This window comes from Varanus komodoensis, unplaced genomic scaffold (genome assembly GCF_004798865.1).
Source record: "Varanus komodoensis strain SLA01 unplaced genomic scaffold, ASM479886v1 scaffold86, whole genome shotgun sequence".
In the NCBI taxonomy this organism is placed as follows: Eukaryota; Metazoa; Chordata; class Lepidosauria; order Squamata; family Varanidae; genus Varanus; species Varanus komodoensis.
The window spans coordinates 291,554-317,004 of record NW_025336554.1 but is presented as its reverse complement, the minus strand read 5'-3'; the positions used below and the strand labels follow the sequence as shown (position 1 = coordinate 317,004).

At 41.1% G+C, this 25,451-nt stretch overlaps 2 protein-coding genes across 2 annotated transcripts; both read left to right on the top strand.

Annotated features, from left to right (window-relative positions):
* Positions 1-4,345: 4,345 nt before the first annotated feature.
* LOC123016561 (vomeronasal type-2 receptor 26-like) lies at positions 4,346-11,920 on the top strand. Its single transcript, XM_044417074.1, has 6 exons — positions 4,346-4,560; positions 5,162-5,453; positions 6,648-7,505; positions 7,955-8,182; positions 9,056-9,182; positions 11,019-11,920. The coding sequence occupies exons 1-6, from the start codon at positions 4,346-4,348 to the stop codon at positions 11,918-11,920; spliced, it is 2,622 nt and encodes an 873-aa protein (XP_044273009.1).
* A 5,414-nt stretch (positions 11,921-17,334) lies between these two features.
* On the top strand, positions 17,335-24,587 carry LOC123016560 (vomeronasal type-2 receptor 26-like). The gene is made up of 6 exons (XM_044417073.1): positions 17,335-17,429; positions 17,718-18,009; positions 19,318-20,172; positions 20,741-20,965; positions 22,041-22,167; positions 23,686-24,587. Exons 1-6 carry the CDS (start codon positions 17,335-17,337, stop codon positions 24,585-24,587), a joined length of 2,496 nt encoding a protein of 831 aa, XP_044273008.1.
* Positions 24,588-25,451: the final 864 nt, after the last annotated feature.

The window sequence follows — 25,451 nt, the reverse complement described above, 5'->3', positions numbered from 1 at the left end:
CTTCTTGCAAAAGAAAGGAATCATTGAAAGATTCTCAATGGGAAACCATGTGTGCACAGTTACTGCTTGCTACAGAAAGGCTGCATAAAATCTCCTGCTTTCTAAGATGAAGTTCCTGACCTCTATATTGGAACTAAACTTTTCACCTCCCAGTGTTTAACCATTATTCTTGAACTGAGTGATACCTTTGAGTGCACATGTCAAACTAGATTAATTTCCATAATATCCTGCAGTCACACAAAATGCTCCAAATGGAAGAGAGTTCTGCTCTTTCATTGAGGCATTCCAAGCATTAAGAGGTCCATGCTTAGATGCAGTTTGCATATTCTTTCTCCCAGCAATTCATCAGGGAAATTTCAACTTTGAAATGGTAATGAACTGGCATCTTAATTATCTAAAGGGCAGCAATTAATCCAGCCACTCCAAAAAACCACTTGAGTTCTAGTAGCCCCAGACCACATGAAACACAAAATAGTGAAGACTGACATAAAGAATCCTACTACCAGATAGAGATGGAGAAGGGACTAGGGAAAAGCAAGGTTCCGGTGATGTTCCAACAATGCAAGGAGAACCTGCCAGGCAACCCTGTAATTTCTCTCAGTACAGGAGAGATTGTTCCCAAACTATGCATGCAACATCCACAATAAACTAATAGCTGTCACTGGGGCATTGAACTCCCAGGTCTCTCTCCATATGGCAAATATCTTAGATATCGCCAAGATTCCACAGGTAGAGATCCTGCTGTGGTGGAATCATGCTGGTGTTCCTTTCCAAACTACATGTAGTTAACTTCTGCAAGAATCAACACACAGTTTGATTTGAACTCCCATTTAAACCTAAGATATTTGAAAATATGTTCTAACTTCTTGTATTTTTGGATCATTACTAGTAGTTAGTATCATTATTGCTATAGTTATTACCATGGTAAATGTTTTTGTGACTTTTTCATTTTGTGCTACACAGTATAATCAAACCACAGGAATAAAGAAAAAAATCCATGACAGTGTTATCTTTTAAGGTTATGCAAATTGTACAACCTGACACAGTTATAGAAGATCAAATTCTCATTCAGATGCAAGTTTCTCCAAACGTCAAACCTGCCAAATTCTGCAGAGAGGAACTGAATTGAGAAACATCTGAACATTCCCTGATGATGTATTCTTGTCAAGCAGGGAGTCAGAAACCAACCCACCTTGTGGGTTGCTTCAATTGATTTGATGGGTTTCTTATAGCTTAGATATAACATTGCCACTTTTCATGGTATCTTAGTGCATTTTCATTATTATTTGCATTGTGTCTGATGTCCTGAAATACCAAGATACTAGTTTAACATATACATACATAACTGTTTTGACATTTCTCGAAGAAAGGTAACTGAGAAGAATAAGCTTTGCAACATGCCACCATGGAGATGTGTTGCACTGCAGGTCTCAGGTAGATAGCCAGACCTTATCCTTAAAAGAATTTGTTTTAGCTCTTAGCACCACATTCCCCCTCCCCTCACTTCTCTTTACAGACAGGAATGATTGTACAAAATGCTCAGATTTTGTACAAGCAAGAATTGGGATGTCTGTTTTGCAAAGACCAACAACTTCTTGTACTATGAAGAATATTTGGGTCTTACTTTAGCCCTCCTTGCTCTTGCCTTTTCTTTCATCACAGCTCTGGTGCTGGCAGTGTTCGTGAAGAACCACAGGACTCCCATAGTTAAAGCCAATTACCAAAAGCTCACCTACACTCTGCCCTGCTCCTTTCTGCTCTGCTTCCTTTGCACTTTGCTCTTCATTGGTGAGCCTCAGGAGGTCACCTGCCTCCTCTGACAAACTGTCTTTGCTATCATCTTCTCAGTGGCTGTTTCCTCTGTACTGGCAAAAACCTTCTTGGTGGTTCTGGCTTTCATGGCTAATCAGCCAGGATCCAGGAGGAGGTGTGGTTAGAAAAGAAGAAAGTCAGTGTCCTTGTTTTTTCCTGCTCCTTCATCCAAGCAGGCATCTGCAGTGTGTGGCTGGGAATTTCACCCCCATTCCCAGATGTTGACATGTTCTCCATGGCTGAAGAAATAGTACTGGAATGCAATGAGGGCTTGGTGATCATATTTTATTGTGCCTTAGGCTATGTGGGCCTTCTTGCAAGCATCACTTTCACTAAGGTCTTCCTGTCTAGGAAGCTGCCTGGTAGTTTTAATGAAGCAAAGTTCATCACTTTCAGCATGCTGGTTTTTTGGAGTGTTTGGCTCTCTTTTGTCCCTCAGCAGCAAGGGGGACTACATAGTTGTTGTGGAGATGAGAGCTCTTCAAAGCTTGTCCTGTGTGTGCATTCATGGGCAGAAAAGAGAATGATCCATTTGGCATAATTCACAATTCTGAGAACTCTCACTACTGTTGAATGCGTTTGTTCTATAAATCACATATATTCACCAGAGAAATGAAAGAAAAGGAAATGAATCCATAATAAACCAGTAATGGGGTGAGCTTATGCAGAGGCCAGTCATGTCATTGGCCCTCTATGGCAAGAATGCTTTAGATTGGAGAACTCGGTTATGGAATTCATAAAAGATGAATTTGGTTTGCAATGTTGTGAGCCAGCCAGAGAGCTTCAGCTGCCTGGTGGAAGAGAGAAACGATAAATAATAAATAGATGGAAACCTAATTTTGGCTTGTCTGGTGGTTCAAAGCTGCAAAATTAGGTAGGTTAACATTAAAATACTGTCCCAGTAAATGTCTGCCCATTCCTAACATGTGTGTGTGTGTGTATGTGTGTGAGAGAGAGGCAAACAGACAGCCAATTTTTTGTGAATAGACTGGAACATGGATGTAGGAAGCAGACTTGTTTATTTGAATACAGAAAAAGGAAGAAAAAGGCCAGTGGATCAGTATTGTGCCAGAAGGGGCACAGCTTCCGTTCTTAAACAGGTTTGAGTACATTAGGGTTGAACAAGATATTTTACTGGGTACCAAAGAATGAGAGATCTTAGGGTTCAAGCAGCGGACAGATGCAGGAAATATTTACAGCACACACTCTCCATGTGCAGATGCTCAAAATTCTGACACAGCACTATGAAAATGTATAAAACACAGAAACCTTCTGGTGATTTTGAATAGTTCTGTGGAAATCACTAGTAACATTGCTCAAAGCAGTAAAGGATTTTTTAAACTGAAGATACCTCCTATTGTGTCTTTCTTTAAGTATTTCAGACTGCTGAGGGTGCCAATAAATAGCGTAGACCAAGAGGGGCTTCTCCAGCTCCAATTTCTTTGCAGAGGGAAAGCCTTGTTTTGTAAGCATAACTCCATTCATGAGTGCAGTGGATTTTGTGAGCTCCAAGAGACTGCTTTCAGTCCTGTTGTGTGAATTTTTCCGTTGGTTTCTAGAGTGGATGTTCAAGGGTGCTATGCAAAAGGAAAGGCTCATTGTACACAGTACCAATACATTTATTTTCCAGAGCTTTCTGCATGTGTCCTTAGCAGTGTCTCTGCTCATGAGTTTCTTCCTGTTGGTGAACACAGTGAAGAGTTCACATTATACTCTCGCAATACACTCTCCAAGACAACAGAATGAACTCCATTTTTTGATGAAGTCTCCACAACATTTTCAGCCACAAAGTATATGTGCTGGCAACAAGTCCATCAATTCTAACAACGTTCAACAAAATACCATATGACTTATGCCTGCATCAGCACAATTCTGACTAAAAGCCATGCCCCTCTATCCTTTCTTATGCAGACAACACTTTAAAGGCACACACTTGCCAGCAGTAGTAATGTAAAACCATGAATAAGAAAAATAATTTTAAGATGATAGATAAATAGATAGCTATATCAGTAATAATTCATAAGGGTATAAAGATTAATTTACATATTATCCAAAACACAGAAAATATCACAAATGGAGGATAGTTCTCCTCTTTCATTGAGACCTTCCAAGCATTAAGTTTTTGGATGCAACAAGCATATTTGTCCCCAAAGCAAATCAATAGAGAAACTGCAACTTTGACCTGGTAGTTAACCTGCATTTTAACTATCAAAAGGATAACAATTAATTCTGTTGCTGCATAAAACCTCTCAGGAGGTTCAAATGGCCACAGGCCAAATGAAACAGAAAAACAAGAAGGTTGTTATAAATATGCTTACAACAAGGTAGAGATGAGAAAGGGACTAGGAACAAGGACTAGGAACAAGCCTGTGCTTCCATGTAAGATACATCTATATCAGCTAACAAAAGTGTCAACAGATCAAACTACTGTTAGAGAAGAGAATTCCATCTCAAAATGCTTCAATGACCCAAGTATTGCCAAAGAAAACAAGGAAGTCTGGATGTTCAGAAAAGAACTGGCATTGTGTTGAGAATGGTGCTCTTGGAGGCCTTGCTTCTGGCACTCTTTTCCCAAAAAAGGTGCCAGACACAGATTCTCAAATGTAGTGTGCAGGAGCCCCAATTGCCACTGCATGCCTATCAGTCAGGAGACATCCTTATCGGCAGCATCAATTTTCATGGTTTCTTCAGATCCAGATCAATAACCTTCATTGAAGAACCCCCACCAGACTCACTCAAGGAACTCATGTAAGGAGTTTCTGCTGTTTCTTTTCAATTCTTCTTCATCTGTCACAGCCATGATCAATCCCTGAGCTCTTGCCTAAAAACTGTGGCTGAAAGTACAGTCGTACATACATAGCCCAGGAGGAATCAATCCATAAATGACTCTATGCCCCATCCATGTCAGTTTTACCTCTACTCAGTAACAAGTTCATTCCATCCAATTACCACAGAATCAGGCATGGACACAACCACACACAGAGAGTCAAAGACGATTCATTAATTTTGTAATGCTATTTTCTCAAAGACAGTTCCCTCATGCCTACCTATTTTCCACACAGTTTCTCCAGTATTCTCTGCAGCCCATTCTCTCTGACATAGACATTTTTGTAATCAGTCTTACCACCTGCTCCCAGGAACAAAGCCCTGTCAAACTCAAAGGAGTTTGCTTACTAAAGTGTATATCCACATAGCTTTGCTATGTCAGTGTTGACTCTCAATCCATGACTTGCTCTTTTTCAGCCTATTCCACAAACTCAAGATACTTTCTTTCTGGCCGTGCATGTATAGTTGTGCTTCGTAGATGCTGACTTCCGCACTGTGCCTCAGTTGTTGCCTCTCCTTGCAGCATGATCCCAAAGAATTACCAGCATCTCCTGGCCTTGGCATTTGCAGTAAAGGAGATCAACGAGAGCCCTCACATACTGCCCAATTGCACTTTGGGCTTCCGTGTCTATGACAGCTATGACAGTGCAAGGAGAACCTGTCAGGCCACCCTGCAACTTCTGTCAGTTCAGGAGAGGTTGGCTCCCAACTATTCATGCAGCATCCATAAAAATCTAATAGCAGTCATTGGGGCACTGGACTCCGAAGTCTCTCTCAATATGGCAAATATCTTGGATATATACAAGATTCCACAGGTAGGAAAACTGTTCTGTTCTGTAAGTGAGAGATGGGAATATAAATACACTCCCACACTTCCTTTGTTGTTCCCAGATTGTGTCTGAGAAATGTTTCCAGTGAAATCAATTGGATGAAGTATTCTATTTCTTTTTACTCAATTTACATAATGTGAGATTACGCGATTCTCTCCTCATGCTGGATTTCCTTCTCAAAACATGTAGAGCTATCATCTGCAAGAAAGAGTACATATATCTTTTAGAATGACATTAGAATGTAAACGACTGGAAATATTCACTTGCCTTTTTGATCATTACTATTTGCCATTATTAATATTCCTACCATCATTAATATACTAATTTCTGTGACTTTTAAATATTCCTTTTCCATTGTGTGTTACACACTGCTCTCAAAACACCCCTTAAAGAAAAAAAAAGATAAAAGTAAAACATTGTGATTTTTTGCAATCTAGTGAAATTCACCAATTAATGCTGGGGTAGAGCTCAGTAAGATTATACCAAAGAAAAGGTCCAGTGCTGCCTCCCACTATCACTACCCTAAGCTGATCACTCCCCACAACTCAGTTCTCTCTTCTCAGTGCAGACCAGCTGATCTTGAGGGCACTGATCCTCTCCAGCTTGCTGCTGGGGGAGAGTGACAATAGTCCATGTAGACCTGAACAGAGAACCTCAGCAGTACCTGCCCATGTAATTCTGTCAAGCACAGAATCTGGGTTGTGGGTTGATTCAACCTCATTTTGTGGGTTGATTCAATTGATCTGATGGGTTGTTAAAATTTGGACTTTAAAGATATTTCTCCCTTTTCATGGTGTTTCAGTACATTATTATTATTATGAATGGTATGTCTGATGCCCTGGAAAGATAGAATACAAACTTCACTTGCAAAGCCATGATTATTTCAACACTTCTATAGGTGTTGAAGGTTCACTGAGAAGTTTTCTGAACAAGACAGCATGTAGATGTGTTGCAGTCCAACCCTCTTGAAGCCATGATTGCTCGGAACCATGAGAATTGTCCTCAAATACATGTTGAGGACTCTCAATTGTCACAAACTGGGAATTAGCTTGGAAAGCATAAAATTCACAAGTCATGCAGTGCTTTTCTCAGAATTGCCAACAGCATGCATGTGGAACAGACTGAACATGTTCGAATCATTAATGCCATCTTGCTAACATTTCTTCAGCCTCTCCTTAGCTCATCTATGGTGTGGCTCCAGTCATGAATGACAAGACCCCAGGACTTCCCTTCTATCAGATGGTTCCTCATGAAACCTGGCAGTATGAGGGGATTCTCTCTTTGCTCCTGCATTTCAACTGGATGTGGATTGGACTTGTTTCTATAGATAATGACAATGGAGAAAGATTCTTGCACACTGTCTTTCCAATGTTTTCCAAAAGAAGGGTCTGTTTTGCATTCATAGAAAAAATCCCCCCACACACCTACATCACTAAAATTAATGACATTTTAGAAAAGGGGGCAAAAATATATGATAAACTAGTGGACAGCAAAGCCAATGTAGTGGTGACCCATGGAGAATCATATTCCTTTGCATTATTTAGATGGCTATCATATATATCAGAAGTGAACAGGAGAAGCAAACTGAAAGGCAAAGTATGGATAATCTCAGCCCACATGGAGATCAATGCATTTGTCTATCAAAGGAATTGGGAGACAGAAATGTTCCATGGTGCTCTGACATTGAGGATTCACTCCAGTGACCTACCAGGGTTCAAATCATTTGAAGAAAGCAGAAATCCAGCAAGCACAAAAGGAGATGATTTTCTCAGAATCTTTTGGCAACAAGCTTTTGGCTGCGTTTTCCCAAATACAGTAGCAGAGGAAGAGGAAGAGGAGTTCTGCAATGGGAAGGAAAGGCTTGAGAGCCTTCCTGGATTTTTCTTTGAGATGAGCATGACCGGCCACAGCTACAGCATCTACAATGCAGTTTATGTTGTGGCTCATTCTATGCATGCCATGTCCTCATCTGAAGTCAAACACAGGGCAGTGCTGAAGAGGAAGGAACAGAAGTTCAGAAATTATAAGCAGCAGCAGGTAATGTTCTCCAAGTACTCAGGTTCTCCAAGTAGCCCACCCCCCTTTTTTTTTTTGTTGCAAGAACTTCACATTTCTGTCACCTACCCAGCTTTTCTATTTTGAGTGTTGAACTGTGCTGGTCCAAATTGTAACCCCCATCTAGCCACTAAGTTCACTGTGTGAATTGGGGTCATTCACATTCTTTCAGCCTAAGAGACCTTAGACAGTTCCTGCACAGAGACTGTTGGAATGGATAACATTATTTTAAACTGTCATGAGTTCTTTACAAGAGGCAAAAAAGAAAAGGATTAAGATAATTCCCTTTCAATACATGAGTAACATTTCTTCAGCCTTATTTCCCACACATGGTAATCTTTCATGACATTCTTCTAAAGCTGATGTTAGAAGTAAGCCTTGTATGCTAAACTGCTATATTTGAAAACATCTTGTTCCTATTTTCAATCTAGCTCCATCAGTTTCTCAGAGTTGTCTCATTTAATAACAGCGCTCACAACAAGGTTTCCTTCAATGAGAAAGGGGAGGTGGTAGCTGGATTTGATGTTATCAACTGGAAGTTTTTTGCCAATGAATCCTTTCTCCGTGTGAAAGTTGGAATGATCAATCTTCAGGCTTCTACAGGCCCAACACTTGCCATTGATGTGGAGGCCATCACATGGCACCACTGGTTTAATCAGGTAGGGGCCACTGGCCAGCTCCTTGGAATGAGCTCTGATCTTCAGTCCTCCTAGCTTTCATTTTAAAAAATTGCATACTTCAAAAATGAATATCACTGAGATAAGTATACTGGGTGAAGACATAAGAGAGTGAGTTTTCCCATGAGCAGGAATCTCTTGGTGTGCATTACTATTAGTTGTAAAACACTGAAAGAAATTTATATACTGTTAATTCATGTCAGTTTTTAATATATGGAATATCACAGCAAACATTTGTAATATTCAGTAAAATACATCCATGCTAATTCAACCAGGATTCCTGTAAATATCCATTTAATGCCTATTCTGAGAAGTGCTTGGAATATTTAGTAAGTCATAGAATAGCCAGAGCCTGATTATGACACCAGCCATAGACTTCAGATCTTCACCAGCCAAACTCTCTCACAGCAGGACTCAGAAGGTTCTAGTATACAGCTTTCTGAGTGAAGTGCTAATAAATGTTTAGCACACACAGTTCTTTACTGAACAGACAGCAAAAAACCAGACAGCTCAAAACTGGAATGGTCCATTTAAAGGGTTTTTAAAAATAGCATTTAATTTCTGCCCATTCCATTGCTGATGATACATCCACTGTTCCATTTTAAAACTGTCATTCAACTAAGTTGCATGCTTGAACACTTTATATCTTCTTTCATTATTTTAAATTAGTGTTGCTAATTAGTAAATATGTAACTGATCTCTTCAATAAAGAAAATTAGAGATGAAGGAAATTAAGGTTTGCACATTCCTGAAATGCAGGATTAGTTTGTAACTCATCTATTGACATGAGAACCTTCTGTTTGTACAGATGGTTTCTCCCAATATATTTATCCTGCTTTTTAATTCACATATTAGACAAAACCACTTTCTGTATGCACTGAGAGTTGCCGACCAGGCTCTAGCAAGAAAGTGAAAGAGGGGGAGCCATATTGCTGCTATGATTGCATCCCATGTCCAGCTGGGAAGATTTCAAGCCAGGAAGGTAGGAAATATGCATTCCTTGGATAGGTATTCAAAGTGCACGTTTGTACATTGGGGTGATTGTTTTTCACTAGTTCAAATGAGTCTGAAGGTTTTGCAAGGGAGGGAGTTGGAGAAAGGGAAATGAGTCCCTTTCCTTGCATCACTCATCAGTTCTCTATAGCATGAACAACAGTATCCTTCAGGATCATCTGTCTGCGTTGGTTTTTGGAGACACAAAACTGCAGTAGTTCAGACTGCAGTGCTGGGATGGCTAATCACAGATTCTTGTACGATGACTTGGCAGACATGTAACGAAGTTCTGCTGGAGTCTTTGCTATCCTCCATCCTGTGCAATATCTACTTAAAATTGCTGGGGAAGGGGATCTGAAGGTGTGGGTCTACATGTCATTAATATGACTGCACTGATATCTGCACAGTTTAACATTCAAAGCCTTAAATGGTTGAGGCTACCAATAGTTGAGGTTACCAAAAAGAGTATCTTCTTTTACATACCTTTGTCCAAACTTCAAACTCATCAAAAGAATTTCTTCTTTGGGAGTCCTTACTAAAGGAAGTAAGGTGGTAGCTCCTAAGAAGAGAGATGTCCCTGTGGAACCACATTTGTGGAATGAACCTCCCAAACATGCTTGCCTGGTGCACACGATGAGCATTTACCAGCACCAGGTTCAAACATTGTGTTCCTGGATATTTTAGCTGTTTAGTCTCTGTGGTTTTAACTGTTTGGCTATATGTTAAGCCTTTGGTTACTCCTAGTTTTTGCTTTGGAAATTGTTTTTATTTTACACTGTATTTTCAAATGTTAGATTTTTACAGAGTATTTTATGGTTATAGTTGTTCTGATCCACACAGAACCCTTTAGCACTGAGCAGCATAAAAATGTAATAGATAAATGGTAAGGTACTGACTGGTGGATATGCAGGAAACAACAAAAATGGTTGCTTTTTCCACTGATTGTTCAGTTGTGTTGTCCCAGTCATAGAGTTCATAGTTTATTAAAAACCACAAAAAGCAACAATTTATTTATTTATTTATTTTTGGATTTATATCCTGCCTTTTTCCTACAAAGGCTCAAGGCAGCTTACTTCAATCTCCTCCTCCATCTTATCCCCACAACAACCCTGTGAGGTAGGTTGGACTGAGAGTCTGTGACTGGCCCAAAGTCATCCAGTTGGCTCCATGAGTGAGACGGGACTAGAACCCAGATTGTCTGAGTCCCAGTCCCACGCTCTTAACCACTACACATGGCCTGTTCTGTGGTTCTGTGGATCATTATCATTGGCTTTCTTGTCTGAACCAGAAGACATAGCATGCGTTTTACCAAGGATCAAATCACAAAGTCACTTGACAAGAGTGGACAGCTTCCACTCTACTACAGCAGCTAGTGGGGGCACAGCACTGCCCCAAAGGTCAGCTGGTCAGTGTTGAGAGAAGAGCACTGAGCTGCAGGGGGTGTAAGTACACAGCAATTATAAGGCAGCACTGGTCCCACTTTTTCACTCTGGCTTGCCATAGAGGCCTCCCAAGCAGTCACATTTAAAGCAGACACATTGAATTCTATGGTTTTGGAGAAATCCTTCTCCATGGGAATAAATTGTCATCATCCAAAGACTGCTCTGTTCAGTAATGTTTAAACACCAAGGATAGTCCAAATACAATCAATCCAGACAAATGCTCCATTTCTGTAATCAGTCAGTCAGAGTTTACCACACTGACTTCTTGGTTTTGCCTTGCCTTCCTTCTCTTTGTAAACTCACCACCACCTGCTCCCTTCCCTTCCCTTCCCTTCCCTTCCCTTCCCTTCCCTTCCCTTCCCTTCCCTTCCCTTCCCTTCCAGACATGAATGATTGCAATTCATGTTCAGATAAAGAGTATCCAAGCAAGAATCAGGATTTCTGTCTTCCGAAGACCACAACCTTCTTGTCCTATGAAGAAGCTTTGGGGCTCACTTTAGCCCTTCTTGCTCATGGTTTTGCTTTCATCACAGCTCTGGTGCTGGGTATCTTCATTAGGAACCACAGGACTCCCATAGTCAAAGCCAACAACCAGACACTCACCTACACTCTGCTCAGCTCCCTTCTGCTCTGCTTCCTCTGTACTTTGCTCTTCATTGGTGAGCCTCAGGATGTCACCTGTATCCTCCAACAAGCTGCCTTCGCCATCATCTTCTCAGTGGCTGTTTCTTCTGTGCTGGCAAAAACCCTCTTGGTTGTTCTGGCTTTCATGACTACTCAGCCAGGATCCAGGATGAGGAAATGGTTGGGAAAGGAGGAGGCTGGTGTCTTTGTTCTTTCCTGCTCCCTCATCCAAGCAGGCATTTGCAGTTTGTGGCTGGGAACTTCACCGCCTTTCCCAGATGTTGACATGTTCTCCATGGCTGAAGAACTCATACTGGAATGTAACGAGGGCTCTGTGACTATGTTTTACTGTGCCTTGGGCTACATGGGCCTTCTTGCAACCATCAGTTTTATGGTGGCCTTCCTGTCCAGGAAGCTGCCTGGCAATTTCAATGAAGCCAAGTTCATCACTTTCAGCATGCTGGTCTTCTGCAGTGTTTGGCTCTCTTTTGTTCCAACTTACCTGAGTACCAAGGGGAAATCCATGGTGGCTGTGGAGATCTTCTCCATCTTAGCTTCAAGTGCAGGATTGCTGTGTTGCCTCTTTTTCCCCAAATGCTACGTTATTCTGCTGAGACCTGATCTGAACAGCAGGGGACAGCTAATTACCAGACAACACTGAAGAATGCTTACCAAGGATAGAAGTACAAATCCACTTGTCAAGAGTGGAACATTGCCACTCTCACCTAGCAGCTACCTGGAAAGCACTACTGCCCTAAAGATGAAGCGGCGGTGGAGAGAGACCACGGCTCCCAAGTCGTACTGGACTGTGCCGTGGTCCACAATTAGGCTGATAAATCGGTACGTTCTGTTGGCGCTGTCCCTCCAACGCCACAGAGAGATAAAGACACAAAAGTTGGCTGACGTGGCCGGCTCAGTCAAATTTGTCCAAGAGAAGATTTTTTGGTTGAGCCGCGAGGAAAAAGGGAGGATGCCGCCCAGTAGGTGGAGGAAATTATGGCCGTGGTTGAGTGGGGCGCATGCCCCAATAACATAATGTCCGTAAATCACTCATACATGTTGCTCAGACACATGGCATGAAGCTATCAGGAAAAGCCAATACAAAGTTCTTTTTGTACATTTGATGCGTAAAGCCTGGGAATCTTGTAAATCTGTGTACATTTGGCAGTTTGAACAGATGTAAATAACGGATGGGGTACTTTCTATTTTTGTAATGTTGCAATTTTTGGGCCTTTTTGTACCTTTGTAGTATGTTTTTATTTAAATAAAAAATTTCAACCTAAAAAAAAAAAAAAAAAATTTCAACCTAAAGATGAGCTCATCATTGCTGAGAGAAGAGCACTGAGTTCAGCGTGGCAGCCTGGGTGAGGGTGAGAATCAGCAGGCAGCAGTGGTGAGGGAGAGTCAACACTGGTTCCCCTTTTCACTCTGGCTTGCCAAAGAGGCACCCCCAAGGTGGCGAAGTTGGGAAACTCACCCCCTTTCCCAGATGTTGACATGTTCTCCATTCTAAGTTGTAAGCCACCCTGAGATGCCGTGGAATGAGGGGACGGCATATAAAAGTTTTAAATAAATAAAAAAATGGCTGAATAAATCATACTGGAATATAACAAGGGCTCAGTGACTATGTTTTCCTGTGCCTTGGGATACATAGGCCTTCTCATGACCAACAGTTTCAGTGTGGTCTTCTTGTCCAGGAAGCTGCATGGCAGTTTCAACAAAGCCAAGTTCATCAATTTCAGCATGCTGGTCATTTGTTCCTTCTTACCTCAGCAACAAGGGGAAATACATGGTGGCTGTGCAGATCTTCTCCATCTTAGCATCTAGTGTAAGATTTCTGTGCTGCCTCTTTTCACCAAATGCTACATTATTCTATGAGATTTGAGCAGAAAAATGTAGAACAGCTTATTAAAAGAAAATATTGAAGAATGCACACCTCTCTTTCACTATCATTTATAGTATAGAGAGTTCTATTTTTGTAAGAGTCAAATTTTGCCATACCCCTAATGCTCATGAAAAATCATAATAATTTTGACAAATCCCAGATCCACTTTTAGCTGCTCTTCATGAAGTCCATCAGCATATTTGCATTTCCAATGATATTCAATGTTTCTGTAGCTTCTTATGCTGACCAGCAGACATAAAATCATATTTCTTCAGTGATGCACACACATATATGGACCACTGGCAAAAAGCAATCAATGCTACCCTGGCTGCTCAATCAGTTCATTCAGAGAGGTTCATTTTCCCATTATGGATGTCTGATGAAGTATTTCAACTGGTATATGTGATACTTAGAACATCTTATTTTATTACTTATTGTCAGAATCAGGATCTGACTCACCTGCAAGTATACTCTGCAATATATCACACCATTTTCTTTTTAAAGAACTCAAAACAGCTTGCATCATTCTCCTCCTCCTATCAGTCTTATCCCGATAAAAACAACCCAGTGAAGTTGTTTGGGTTGAGAGTCTGCCACTGGCCCAAATTCTTCCAATTAGCCTTGTGCTAAATAATGGAGTCATGGAAGCAGAGATTATGTAAGCTTTTTTTTAGGGAGAAGATGGATGTTCTCTTTTTTTGGTGTACATTGCCAAAAAGATGCCAAGTTTTTGCCAAAAGAAATGATGTATGACTGCAAATGATTTTGGATTTTTTTTCAGAAACTGAATCCTGTACCTTATCACTTGTAATTTCCTATGAATGGGCTTGGGACAAACTCTTTCTCAATAGGTCCCTCCAGAATCCACAACTAGCAAACTTCCCCAGCCATCATTCCTGGTGGCCAGAGAATCTAGTGGGTTTTCTCCACAGATTTGCAGCACCTCTCTACTCATTAATGGATTTGCAGCACCTCTCTACTCATTAATGGATGGAGACTATGGGAGGAACAAACGCATTCCATCAAGATAAAGAGGATGAAAAGATAAGAATATTTTGCGGATGAACTCCAGCTGCCCATCTGGCATCTGTGGACTTCCTCTCATGCTCAGCCCAGTCCTACAAACAAGCCAAGAGGAAGTCAACACAACAGAATGAAGTCAACAGAATGAAGGTTGATCAACTGGCAACACAAGGAGCTACTGCACATCGCCCAGAAGAGGGACACAGCTAGTGGTTGCACAAGGCTCCATTCTGCTGTGCAGTTCTCATGTCAGGAGCAGCAGCACAAATAGCTACTGTATGTGGCATGGAAGAAGGATGCCCCTAGCAGTTGTGAACATCTCAGTTCCTGGTGAGTGCTGCACAAAAACTAGATAAGCTCAGCAGGAACTTGGACTCACAGAAAATGAGAACAAAGTCAGAGGTGCCACACAGGGGATGTATTGGAACTCCACCCCTACAACTGACTTCTCTTCCCTGGAAGTTTAAAAAGTGTATATGAGGGGATGGCAGTTCTTTAGAGTCTGCATAGGATCAGTTGGTTTTGTGAGACTGAGGGGGGTGGGGGGATCCCAGAAGTGGAAGTAATCCGTTGCCTTTATGACTCTGTATATCTTTGTGACTCTATGACTCCCTGTATTGTATTATTTGGATATATATGTATTTATGGGATTTGAACTGCAAGCCATTCTGAGACCCACTGGGTGGGTATTGGGCAGGGTAAAAAATTACCCAAATAAAAGAAAGAAAGAAAGAAAGAAAGAAAGAAAGAAAGAAAGAAAGAAAGAAAGAACCTTGCTCTTTATGAAGTTCTTAAGGTTTTTTTGCTTTTGTTTTTTTAAGATTCCCACTGAATTTGTGCTTCATTTTCAGTTAATGCTGACAAAGAAACTCAAGTCATCCTTCTAACCCTGTATTTGTTATTGCCTGATTCTCTGGCTCCAAATGAAACCAATAAAAGTTTTTTTCTCCAAACTATCAAGTCCTGGAGAATGTGCTGTGAGAGTATAATGTGAACTCATTACTGTCCTCCATCAACAGGAAGAAACTTAAGAGCAGAGACAAAGCTAAGGACATCATGAAGAAAGCCTGGGAAAATAAATGTATTGGTACTGTTTACACTGAGTCTTTCCTTCTCCAAAACAGACAGGGTTAGAGATTTATTTGGTTAATATTTCAATGTGAACCTACCTAATTTTGCAGGTTTGAAGCACTAGAAAAACCAAAATTAGTTTCCTGTTCATTTATTATTTATCATTTTTCTCTGACACCAAGCAGTTGAAGCTCTCTGGGTGGCTCACAACATTGTGAACCAAATTTACCTTTTATGAATTTGATAGCCAGGCTCCCCGATCTAAAGCATTCTTGTAATAAAAAAAAAAAAAAAACCACTGGTGTGTTTGATGTTAGGAAAATTGCTTGCAATATATCAACCTATCTGTTTTAGACTCTCTGGGTGGCTAATTCCCCAGTTCAAGACGATCCAAATCCTAAGGGAAAAAATGCAAAATGAAGAGAAAGTGAAAGTGCAGGATTTGTGCATCCCTGAAGCAGACACCCCAACCCTAGCATTTGCCTTTTTACATTCACATTGCTGTCAAAGTGCACATCAGTTCATTTCTTTCTAGTGATTGCACAAGTGCTTCCTTGTAAGTTGAGGGTGCCATAGAGGACCAATGACTAGTCTCTGCATACGTTCTTTTATATGGCACACACAAGTACTTGTATATTATTTAGTTATTTCTGTTTCTTTCATTTCTTTATGGGGATTCTACGTGATTTATAGAACAAACTCATTATAAAACAAACGCATTATTCAGTATTGTGACTAATACCAAATGGATCTCTCTTTTTTCCCAACATGAATGCACACACAGGACAAGCTTCCTGATGGTCAGAGCAGTATGACAATGGATCCAGTGACATAGGAAGGTCTGTGATCTCCCACACTGAAGATGCATCTAGACAGCCATTTGAGAGGGATGGTTTAACTGGGAATCCTGCACTTAGCAGGGGTTTGATGGGCTTCTTGGCCCCCTCCAACTCTGCTGTTCTATGGTATGAGTCTAAGGATATCCACACACAGACAGTGTGGTGCAGAAATAGGGTTAGACTCAATGTAGGAGAGCTATGTGGGTCCACCCATGAATTCTTAAAAACATAAGCAACTACAGTGGAGGAGGACTTGAAGTAGGACCATTGCAACAAGGAAAGGGCATTGAACTGCTTCCCAACTTCCAATACCAGTTTCCTACATAATACTATGTGCACTTCTGAGGCTCATGTTTGCCCATGTAGGAAAATGTAAAGATGCCTTATTTCCCTAAACCACTCAAAGAAGTGTGGCCATCAGGCAGTGTGTGTGTCTGCATTTAGGACTGATGCATTGCTTGATTTCAGTTTCTCCCCCTGGGTTTAAAAATGAAGAAATAGCAGAGAGAAAACAGCAAATCTCTCTACTAGTGCTACAGTTCCAAGAGATTTCTATGTGTGCACACACACACACACACACACACACGTGCAATAGCATGTGCAAACAAAAAAAGGTGGGAGGGAAATGACTTCAGGATATGTGACAAGGCTGTTTTCTTAGATAATTCCTCAGGGAATCTCATCTTTGACTTAATACTTAATTTCTTGTTTGATCATTAAAAGGACAGTACTTACTCTACCTACTCAACCAAGCCTCAGTGACATTTCAGTTACCACGAGGAAAAAATAATAGCAAGGAATTTCCAACGTAATAATTACCTTCCTGTGACTGTTTTTGTATCAAAGTTGCATTGCTTTAAAACCCCTATAGGATTTCAGTGACCACTTGCAAATGTAATTTGGAAGAGGGTAGTAGATGGTGAAATAAAGACCCAGTATTCTTCCTGGGGTGAAGGGCAAGCAACTGGTGAGGATTTGCCATTCTGGTCTTGGATACTCCAGGGTTCAGATCACATAAAAAATGACGGTTTTCAAATAAGGCAATTTTAAGCATGCATAGACTAATTATAGTGCTGTAGGAGGTGGAAAGAGAGAGATCAATGCCCATAAGGACCATCTGTGGTAGCACTGAGAATGATAATTTTAGTAGTCTTTCTAGTGGTGTTTCCTCATCTGGTTTGCAAGGCTGGCATTGTGAAATGCAGGGTCTGGCACCCTCACTCACCACTTCACTCATATCATCAGCCAGCAGACCACATGATTGGTAGTATTGTAAGTCATGCTGCCATCATATACAATTCTGAACTGCGCTACACAGAAGATCCCCCACCGGCACTGTTGGACGATCTTGTGTAAGGACTTAATGGTATTGATATCAATCTTAAATAAACTAATGAGGACCAGAGCTTCTCTTCAGAACTCTTAGACATCATTTCTACTAAAATTATGAAGCATAGGGAGTGTTGTGTTCTGAACACAACCAGACTTATTGTTTGTTCTTGATACTTTTGTTAAGATGACTTTAGACAAAAGAGACAATCATGAAAGACAGTGAGAAGATGAAGAAGACACAGGACAGGGTGGCAATAGCATCATTTTTGGAGATACTCTTTTGATGCAGAATGTATCTTTCTTTTCAGTGTAGTGCCTAAGAACTACCAGCATATCCTGGCATTGGTGTTTGGCATAAAGGAGATAAATGAGAACACTCAGATACTACCCAATCTCACTCTGGGTTTCAACATTTATGACAGCTATAACAATGCAGATAGGACCCATCATGCCACAATGCTACTTTTATCTGCACAGGAGAGATTGGTCCCGAACTATGTGTGTGACATGCAGAGCAACCCTGTAGCAGTCATCGGGGGACTCGACTCCCAAATCTCCCTCCATGTGGCAGCACTCTTGGATATTTATAAGACTCCACAGGTAGGAGACTAGTCAGTCTTGGGCAAAATGGAAGATGGTGACATGACTGAGGCTTCGTTCACCCTTTCCAATTTCTTACTGGGTGATTCAAAACAAGAAATATTTCTAATGAAAATAGTTAGAGGGGCCATACTGTCTGTATATTTTGGATATTTCATTCATTAATGAATATGTATACAGCTGTTGAACTAGATCATCTTTGATGCTTTGCTGTTGTGCCATTGTGTATTTGCAATTACCTCTTCTTCCCTCCCTCTACATATATGCATGTGTGTGTTTCTGCACAATCACACACACAAACAACAAGTCTAGACTAGGGTAGTACCTCTGCATTCTTATTTTTCCTCTTGTGACAAGTAGTGGTAGTATAAGCTGCATGTGCTACACAGTGCGGCTAGGTGGGGTATACTCTATCCCCTTCCCCTTAGTCTAGCTCTCCACATTCTTCCATTACACCCAAACAATCCAGTCAGCAAACAATTGCCACTCAGTAGGCTCATTTTACACTGGATCCTTTAGGGGATTTCTCCAGGTATAGGTCCCACTATGCCCACTGATGCATCCCTCCTGTATGCAAGCATTGCTCTTTTAGGTACATAAGAAAACAGCTGTCACATCCTGAATGCAAGAGAAAGAGGGACTGATTGTCACAGGGGGTCAAGAGAGCTACCTCAAAGAGGCAGATCCATGCCAACCTCAGAACATCTTTTGCAGCAAGATGGGGACACTGATTTTCAATGTGGGAACAGCCACAAACTCACCACAGTAGTAAAGCATCTCTCATCTCTGGGTGAGAAGGATGGCTTCATGATATGACACTTATCTATTTATTTGTTCATTTGTTTATAAAAGTTCCCTGTTCATGGACACCCAAATGTCATTATCAGGTGGATAGGTCAACCTGGCCTCTTTTGAGCAATAAGGCAATCCACCAGTACTATGTGCAAAGCTACAACATACAGGAAGAGTTTGACCTTAGGTCATCAAGAATTATTACATCTTACACTAAGAATGTAAAAGATTACCACATCCTGACATGCAAAAAGGACGCTATCTGGGAATAATCCGTTTGGATTCAGCCTCCTGAACCCTAAGAATATACATGAATGTTAACTGATGTTAATGAACTTTTATTGAACCTGCCAAGCAATGTAGGCTGAGGATGGACAACAGCTATTCTCTTATCAGAAGCATCCTACCATCCTAATTTGAAGGTGACTTTCAACGATTGCTAACACACATTTTATGAATAGCTGCAATATTTTGCTGTTCTTCATGTTCTTTCTCTCTCTTTCTTGCTCTCTCAAGCTCGTATATGGCGCTGCTCATATAATAAATGATAAAACCCCAGGTCTTCCTTTCTACCAGATGGTCCCTCAGGAAGCCCTTCAGTATAGGGGGATTCTTTCACTATTCCTGCATTTTCGGTGGACTTGGATTGGGATGCTCATTATGGATGATGAGAATGGAGAAAAAATTGTACAAACTCTGGTTCCACAGTTTTCCCAGAATCATGTCTGCTTTGCCTTCATAGAAAAACTTCCCACATTCAAATTTATCACTGATTTCTCTGCTATGTTGCAACAAGGAGAAAACATGTATAATCAAATCATGAGCAGCAAAGCCAACGCATTGGTGGTTTATGGAGATTCTTACTCCCTGGTCCTTTTGAGATGGTTACCATATCTTTCAAGTATGAAAAATGTGTCAGCTGAACCAAGAGGTATAGTATGGATAATGGCAGCCCAGATGGAGTTCACATCATTGGTCTATCAACGGAATTGGGATGCAAGCATATTTGATGGTGCTCTGTCGTTGACAATTCACTCTGGTGATCTACCCAGATTCAAGGCATTTCTCCAAGGCAGGAACCCTTCTGGTACAGAAGCAGATGGATTTATCAGGGATTTTTGGCAACAAGCCTTTGGTTGTAAATTCACAGATCAGGTTACAGGAACAGAGGAGGAGACTCCTTGTACAGGTGATGAGAAGCTGGAGAGCCTTCCAGGGTCCTTCTTTGAAATGAGCATGACCGGGCACAGCTACAGTGTTTACAACGCTGTCTATGCTGTGGCCCATGCTCTGCATGCCATGTCCTCATCTAATCTCAAACAGAGAGAAAGAACACGTAGAAGAGAACTTCAGAATCCAGATTCCTGGCAGGTAATGTGCTCAACATCACTATGTTGGAAAGCAACTATCTTTGGGAGATAAGAAAGCCACAAGCTATGTAGTAAATTGCTTCTCAAACTCTCCACATGCACATAATTTCCTCAAATTTCCCAAGTCTTTGCACTTAGCATTGTCTTGTTATGCAGTGCTGAAATATTATGGCTTTAGGTGAGTTAGACTATACATGTACATTAATAATGTTCATGAAGATTTGATTCACTAGATGGCATTGGGCTTCATCATACCAGGATGGGGTAAGGAGCTTTGTGCTGGCACTCTTTTCCTCCATGAAAAACCAAGAGTACTGTTTCTGTCTAATTTCATGGGAGATACATGCTTCAACCCTTCTATTACGTAGGGTCCCATAACAAGATTCACAAAATCCCAACCTCTTCAGGCACATTAAATGTAGCTCCTCCTAGTAGTCCAAAAAAGCCAAATCTTCTTCTTCTACCTATCTTTTCTGCACTGAAATGTTTGAACTGAGTGCCATTATACCCCAGCTTGGAATAGCCAGATGTAGCTTTTCCCAAATTCTTGCTTGTTCCCTTTAATCTAGCTCCATCACTTTCTGAGAAGTATCTCTTTTAATAACAGCGCTGGAGACAAGGTTTCCTTTGACCAGAGTGGGTGTCTTATAACTGGATTTGATGTGCTCAATTGGGTTCTTTCCTCCAATCAAACTTTCCACCGTGTGAAAGTTGGAAGGGTAGATCCACAGGATCCAGAGCAGGCATTACTGATCCATGATGAGGCTATAACATGGCACCTCTGGTTTAACCAGGTGAGGTTCATTCACTCATGTTCTTCCTACCCTATCTTTCTACCAATAAAATGGCCTTAAACTTGGCTTGCAATCTTCAAAAGAATTAGAAACTTGAGTGAAACACAATTAGAATTAATATATTAATGACACCATCCTATGTGGATACCCAGAAGCTTCTGAATTTGGAGGACTGCTAGCCTCCAATGAAGGGTGGAAGGGGCACAGGGGCTAAGGTCACCCCTGCACTCCTTCCAGCTTACAGAAGTTTCAGATCAGATTTCAGCCACTAAGTCTTTTGCCCCAGAGCAAAATGTGGGCAGACTGAGACATGGTCAGACAAAGATGAATGCTGGTGGAGCCTGATTATCCAAGTTCCTGCCCACTAGAAATCCCACAGAACTCTCCCTTAGAGATCAGTCTCAGAGGGAAGTGCTGCAAATACAGTTCCCAAAGCCCTCTGCCCTGAGCACAACCTGGGATGAAATTTAGACCAAACTAACCTGAGACATAATCGAATAATTCCACAATGGAAAATTAAAGCAGGGGGTATGATGGGGGTGGGCAGGAAGAAAGAAATGAGGAATTCCTTTCCTCCATCCTTTCTGTCCTGCCAATAGGAACCCAGAAATGCCAACTCCAATCCTGGATTCCTCCCAACACACTATAAGAATGCATAGGCCAAAGTCAACTTTTTGTCCAAAAGATGTATTCATAGATCTGCATTTAAAAGCCAGTGTCCATGTGCATGTGTTCTATTCAGCACTTTTGTGAAATGTTTCAGGAAGGGTGAATGGATGAAATTTAAAGTATTTTTAAGAAGTCCATGTAGGAAGTAAACTTGAGTTTACATTTATAAAAAACTCACCCATCCTCATGAATTATTGTACTTTTAAAAGAGAAATAATGCTGTACCATATTCATTGTTTGAATTTTAAGAAGAGGTAATAGCCTGTGGCATATCCAATACTCGTGTTCAGACAATTGACACAGGACAGGAAATGTGATGGTTGTTTTAGTAAAATACAAGAAGAACACAGAAATGTAAGGATTTCAAGCTCATTGTGGTTGTTCTCCCCATTCATTCTTGAATTAGGTCCAGCCTCTTTCTGTGTGTACAGTGAGTTGCCATCCTGGTACAAGCAAGCAAGTAAAGGAAGGAGAGCCATTCTGTTGTTACAATTGCATTCCATGCCCAGAAGGGAAGATTGCAGAGCATGAAGGTGAGTTGGTTGATTCATGTTCTTCCATAAAACAAGAAAACAAGAAATCAAGAATTTTTCTGCTGAGAATCAGCAAGAGCAACTTTTCTGAAAATTTCCAGTTAAGCAGAGGTGTAATGTTAGATGGTCTGCGCAAAAGTTGAGGTAGAAACAGAAATAAATGGCTTCTTTATAGCAGGTTCCAAGATTTTAGTTCATGTCATGTGTAAAAGCATGACATGTGGAGGCATAGAGTGGTGGAACTTGTCTGGCCAGTGATCAGAACTTCTGGCTGGTTATTTTGCCTCATTCTACGTTCCGTTAAAGCAATTCACTTTTATTTAATCAATGGAAGAAGCACTTATAACATCACCATGGCGATGCTATAACAATCTTATTCTCAGCAAAAAAGCAAGGCAGAAATATGTTCACATCACATGTTAAAGTTAACTTGCCTAATTTCACACTTTTGGAACAGTACATGAACTGAAACTCAGCCTACTGTCAAAATTCTCTCTTCTCACAATGTTGCAGTGGAGTTCTTCGGTAAAACACAGACAAGCATGCATATATTACACAGGAGTGCATACAAGAGTTACATAGGAAATAATGTCCAAAATTCCTGAAACAATAAATGTGCTTGCAGAAAGAAATGTGTGTATAAGTCACAGTTGCATGCAGGATACAATTATTAATGGAATGTGTACAGCATGCATATGAACATTTAAAGTGTGTTTAATACAAAATACAACATAGGCTATATTTGTAATTTGAAAAATGTTCATACTTGGGAATGAAATGGGGAAATGGTGCTTCTTCAAAAATGGAAATAAGCACATTTTGCAGTTTGACAGTGCAGTTCTATGTAAGAAAAGGCCTACAACTACCAGCATGCCCTGGACAACATACTGGAAGCAGTAGGCCTTTATTCTGTTTCACTGTGCATGGGATTGCATGTCCAGTGTATGGGGCACTGTGGCACATTTCTGAGTGATTTTTCCCATTCACATGAAAAGAAAAATAGAATGCAATTGGAAACAGGAGCAGGCCAACTGAACTTGGAGGTGGGACCCAGAAAACCTCAACAAAATCAAACTTCACTGCCTCTTCCATCCCTTCTTTTGACTCGAGCGCCAGTGTAATGGAAGAGATAATATAAAACAGAATTTAACATGTCCAGAGTCCTTGTTCAGAGATCTAGCAATTTTGGTCAATGATAGTATTTCTATATAATTTATTTGGGTCTAGGTTTCAACACTGTTTGAATGCTGCAGTCAATTCAGAAGAAAGAGACCATTACTTAATAATTGTGGAGCTGTATTATGTGAGGCATTATGATTGCTCTATTTTTAAAACCCAATATATGTTTAGACCTAAAAAGCTATGCACTGCACAACCATGACTGCAAAGTTTAACATTATCAGTGCAATTTAAGTTTTTGATAAGATTTAATTTGCTTAATGTGATCAGACAATTACCACATGTAATAAAGATACACGGTTCCTTTGTGAGATCAGGACCACATATTTCCTATTTCAGACATGGATGACTGTCAGAAATGTGAAGACAAAAGCTATCCAAACAAGGACCAGGACTACTGCATTCCCAAAACAATAACCTTCTTGTTTTACAAAGAACCTTTGGGTCTCAGTTTAGCCTTCTTTGGTCTTTTCTCTTCTTTGACCACAGCTCTGGTCTTAGGGTTATTTGTGAAGCACCACGACACTCCCATAGTCATTGCTAACAACCGGAGCCTCACCTACACTCTCCTCATCTCCCTCCTGCTCTGCTTCCTTTGTGTGTTCCTATTCATTGGCCAACCAAAGAAGGTGACATGTCTCCTCCGGCAGACCACTTTTGGCATCATCTTCTCAGTGGCTGTCTCTTGTGTACTGGCAAAAACCATGACAGTGGTTCTGGCTTTCATGGCCACCAAGCCAGGGTCCAGAATGCGGAAGTGGATGGGGAAAAGGCTGGCCAGCTCCATCGTTTTTTCCTGCTCCCTTCTTCAAACAGGCATCTGTACTGTGTGGCTGGCCATGTATCCTTCCTACCCAGATGTCGATGTTCATACAGTACCTGAGGAAATAGTCCAGGAATGTAACGAGGGCTCTGTGACTATGTTCTACTGTGTGCTGGGCTACCTGGGCTTCCTGGCAACTGCCAGCTTCATGGTGGCTTTCTTTGCCAGGAAGCTCCCGGACAGCTTCAATGAAGCCAAGTTCATCACCTTCAGCATGCTGGTCTTTTGCAGTGTTTGGTTATCCTTTGTTCCAACCTACCTGAGCACCAAAGGAAAACACATGGTAGCTGTGGAGATATTCTCTATCTTGGCCTCCAGTGCTGGATTGCTTGGTTGCATCTTTTCCCCTAAATGTTACGTTATTTTAATAAGACCTGAGCTCAACAGCAGGGAACAGCTTATCAGAAGGAAAGACTGAAGAATTATAAGTGTCTTCTCTTAGGGATGATGTGGGACCTAGGGACTGACATCTGTGTGGAATATAGGTGAAAATTCCCCTGTCTGCACCTGCTTTCCTGCAAAACTCACCAACTTCTTGCTAGTTGAATTTTTCATTTAGAAAATGACTAAAGTTATAACTGTTCACAGAAAAAAAAACCATTTGTACAAAATGCCCTGCTGTACCATGACCTTCCCTTTCAGCTAGGACAATGAATTTTCACAGCAAAGACATAGACATGCATGTGACTCAGGTTTTGATGCAGGTTTTTCAGGAGTGATGCAATAATAGCATTTTTTAAAGTGGAAGACACCACTCCTTCTCTAAGACAGGAACTAACAACCTCCTGGACCCAACCCCAAATCCCTCTTTGACTTTACGACCAACCAAGATAGGCAAACATCAATCATAGGCTTGACAGACGCAAGAACCCTTGCTTCATCAGACTGCAAAAGGCATTTACAGGACTTCAGAATGAAGAGATACATTCAAAGTCTTTTATTTGCCTTTCCTAAAAAGCAGCGAAGTGCTACACAATGAGAGAGGGCTGCACTGGACAAGGTGATATGCATCACAGATTTGTTCCAGGGAAAGACTTCCCAGAGCGAGGTCCAGAAAATTCACATCCCTCCTTTGAGCCACCACAGCATAATGCAGACAGCCCGGAAGACTCCCATTTGGAGGTCAGGGCAGGTGATTGGGGCTGGCCTATGAGAAGCCCTGTGAGGAAGTCTTCTCAGGGTATGGCAAAATAAGGACAGCAAGCAAGGAGTAGGGGTGGAACAACAGAAATGAAATGAAGAAATCTATTGGAGCAAAATGGCAGACAGTGGGAGGATGAAA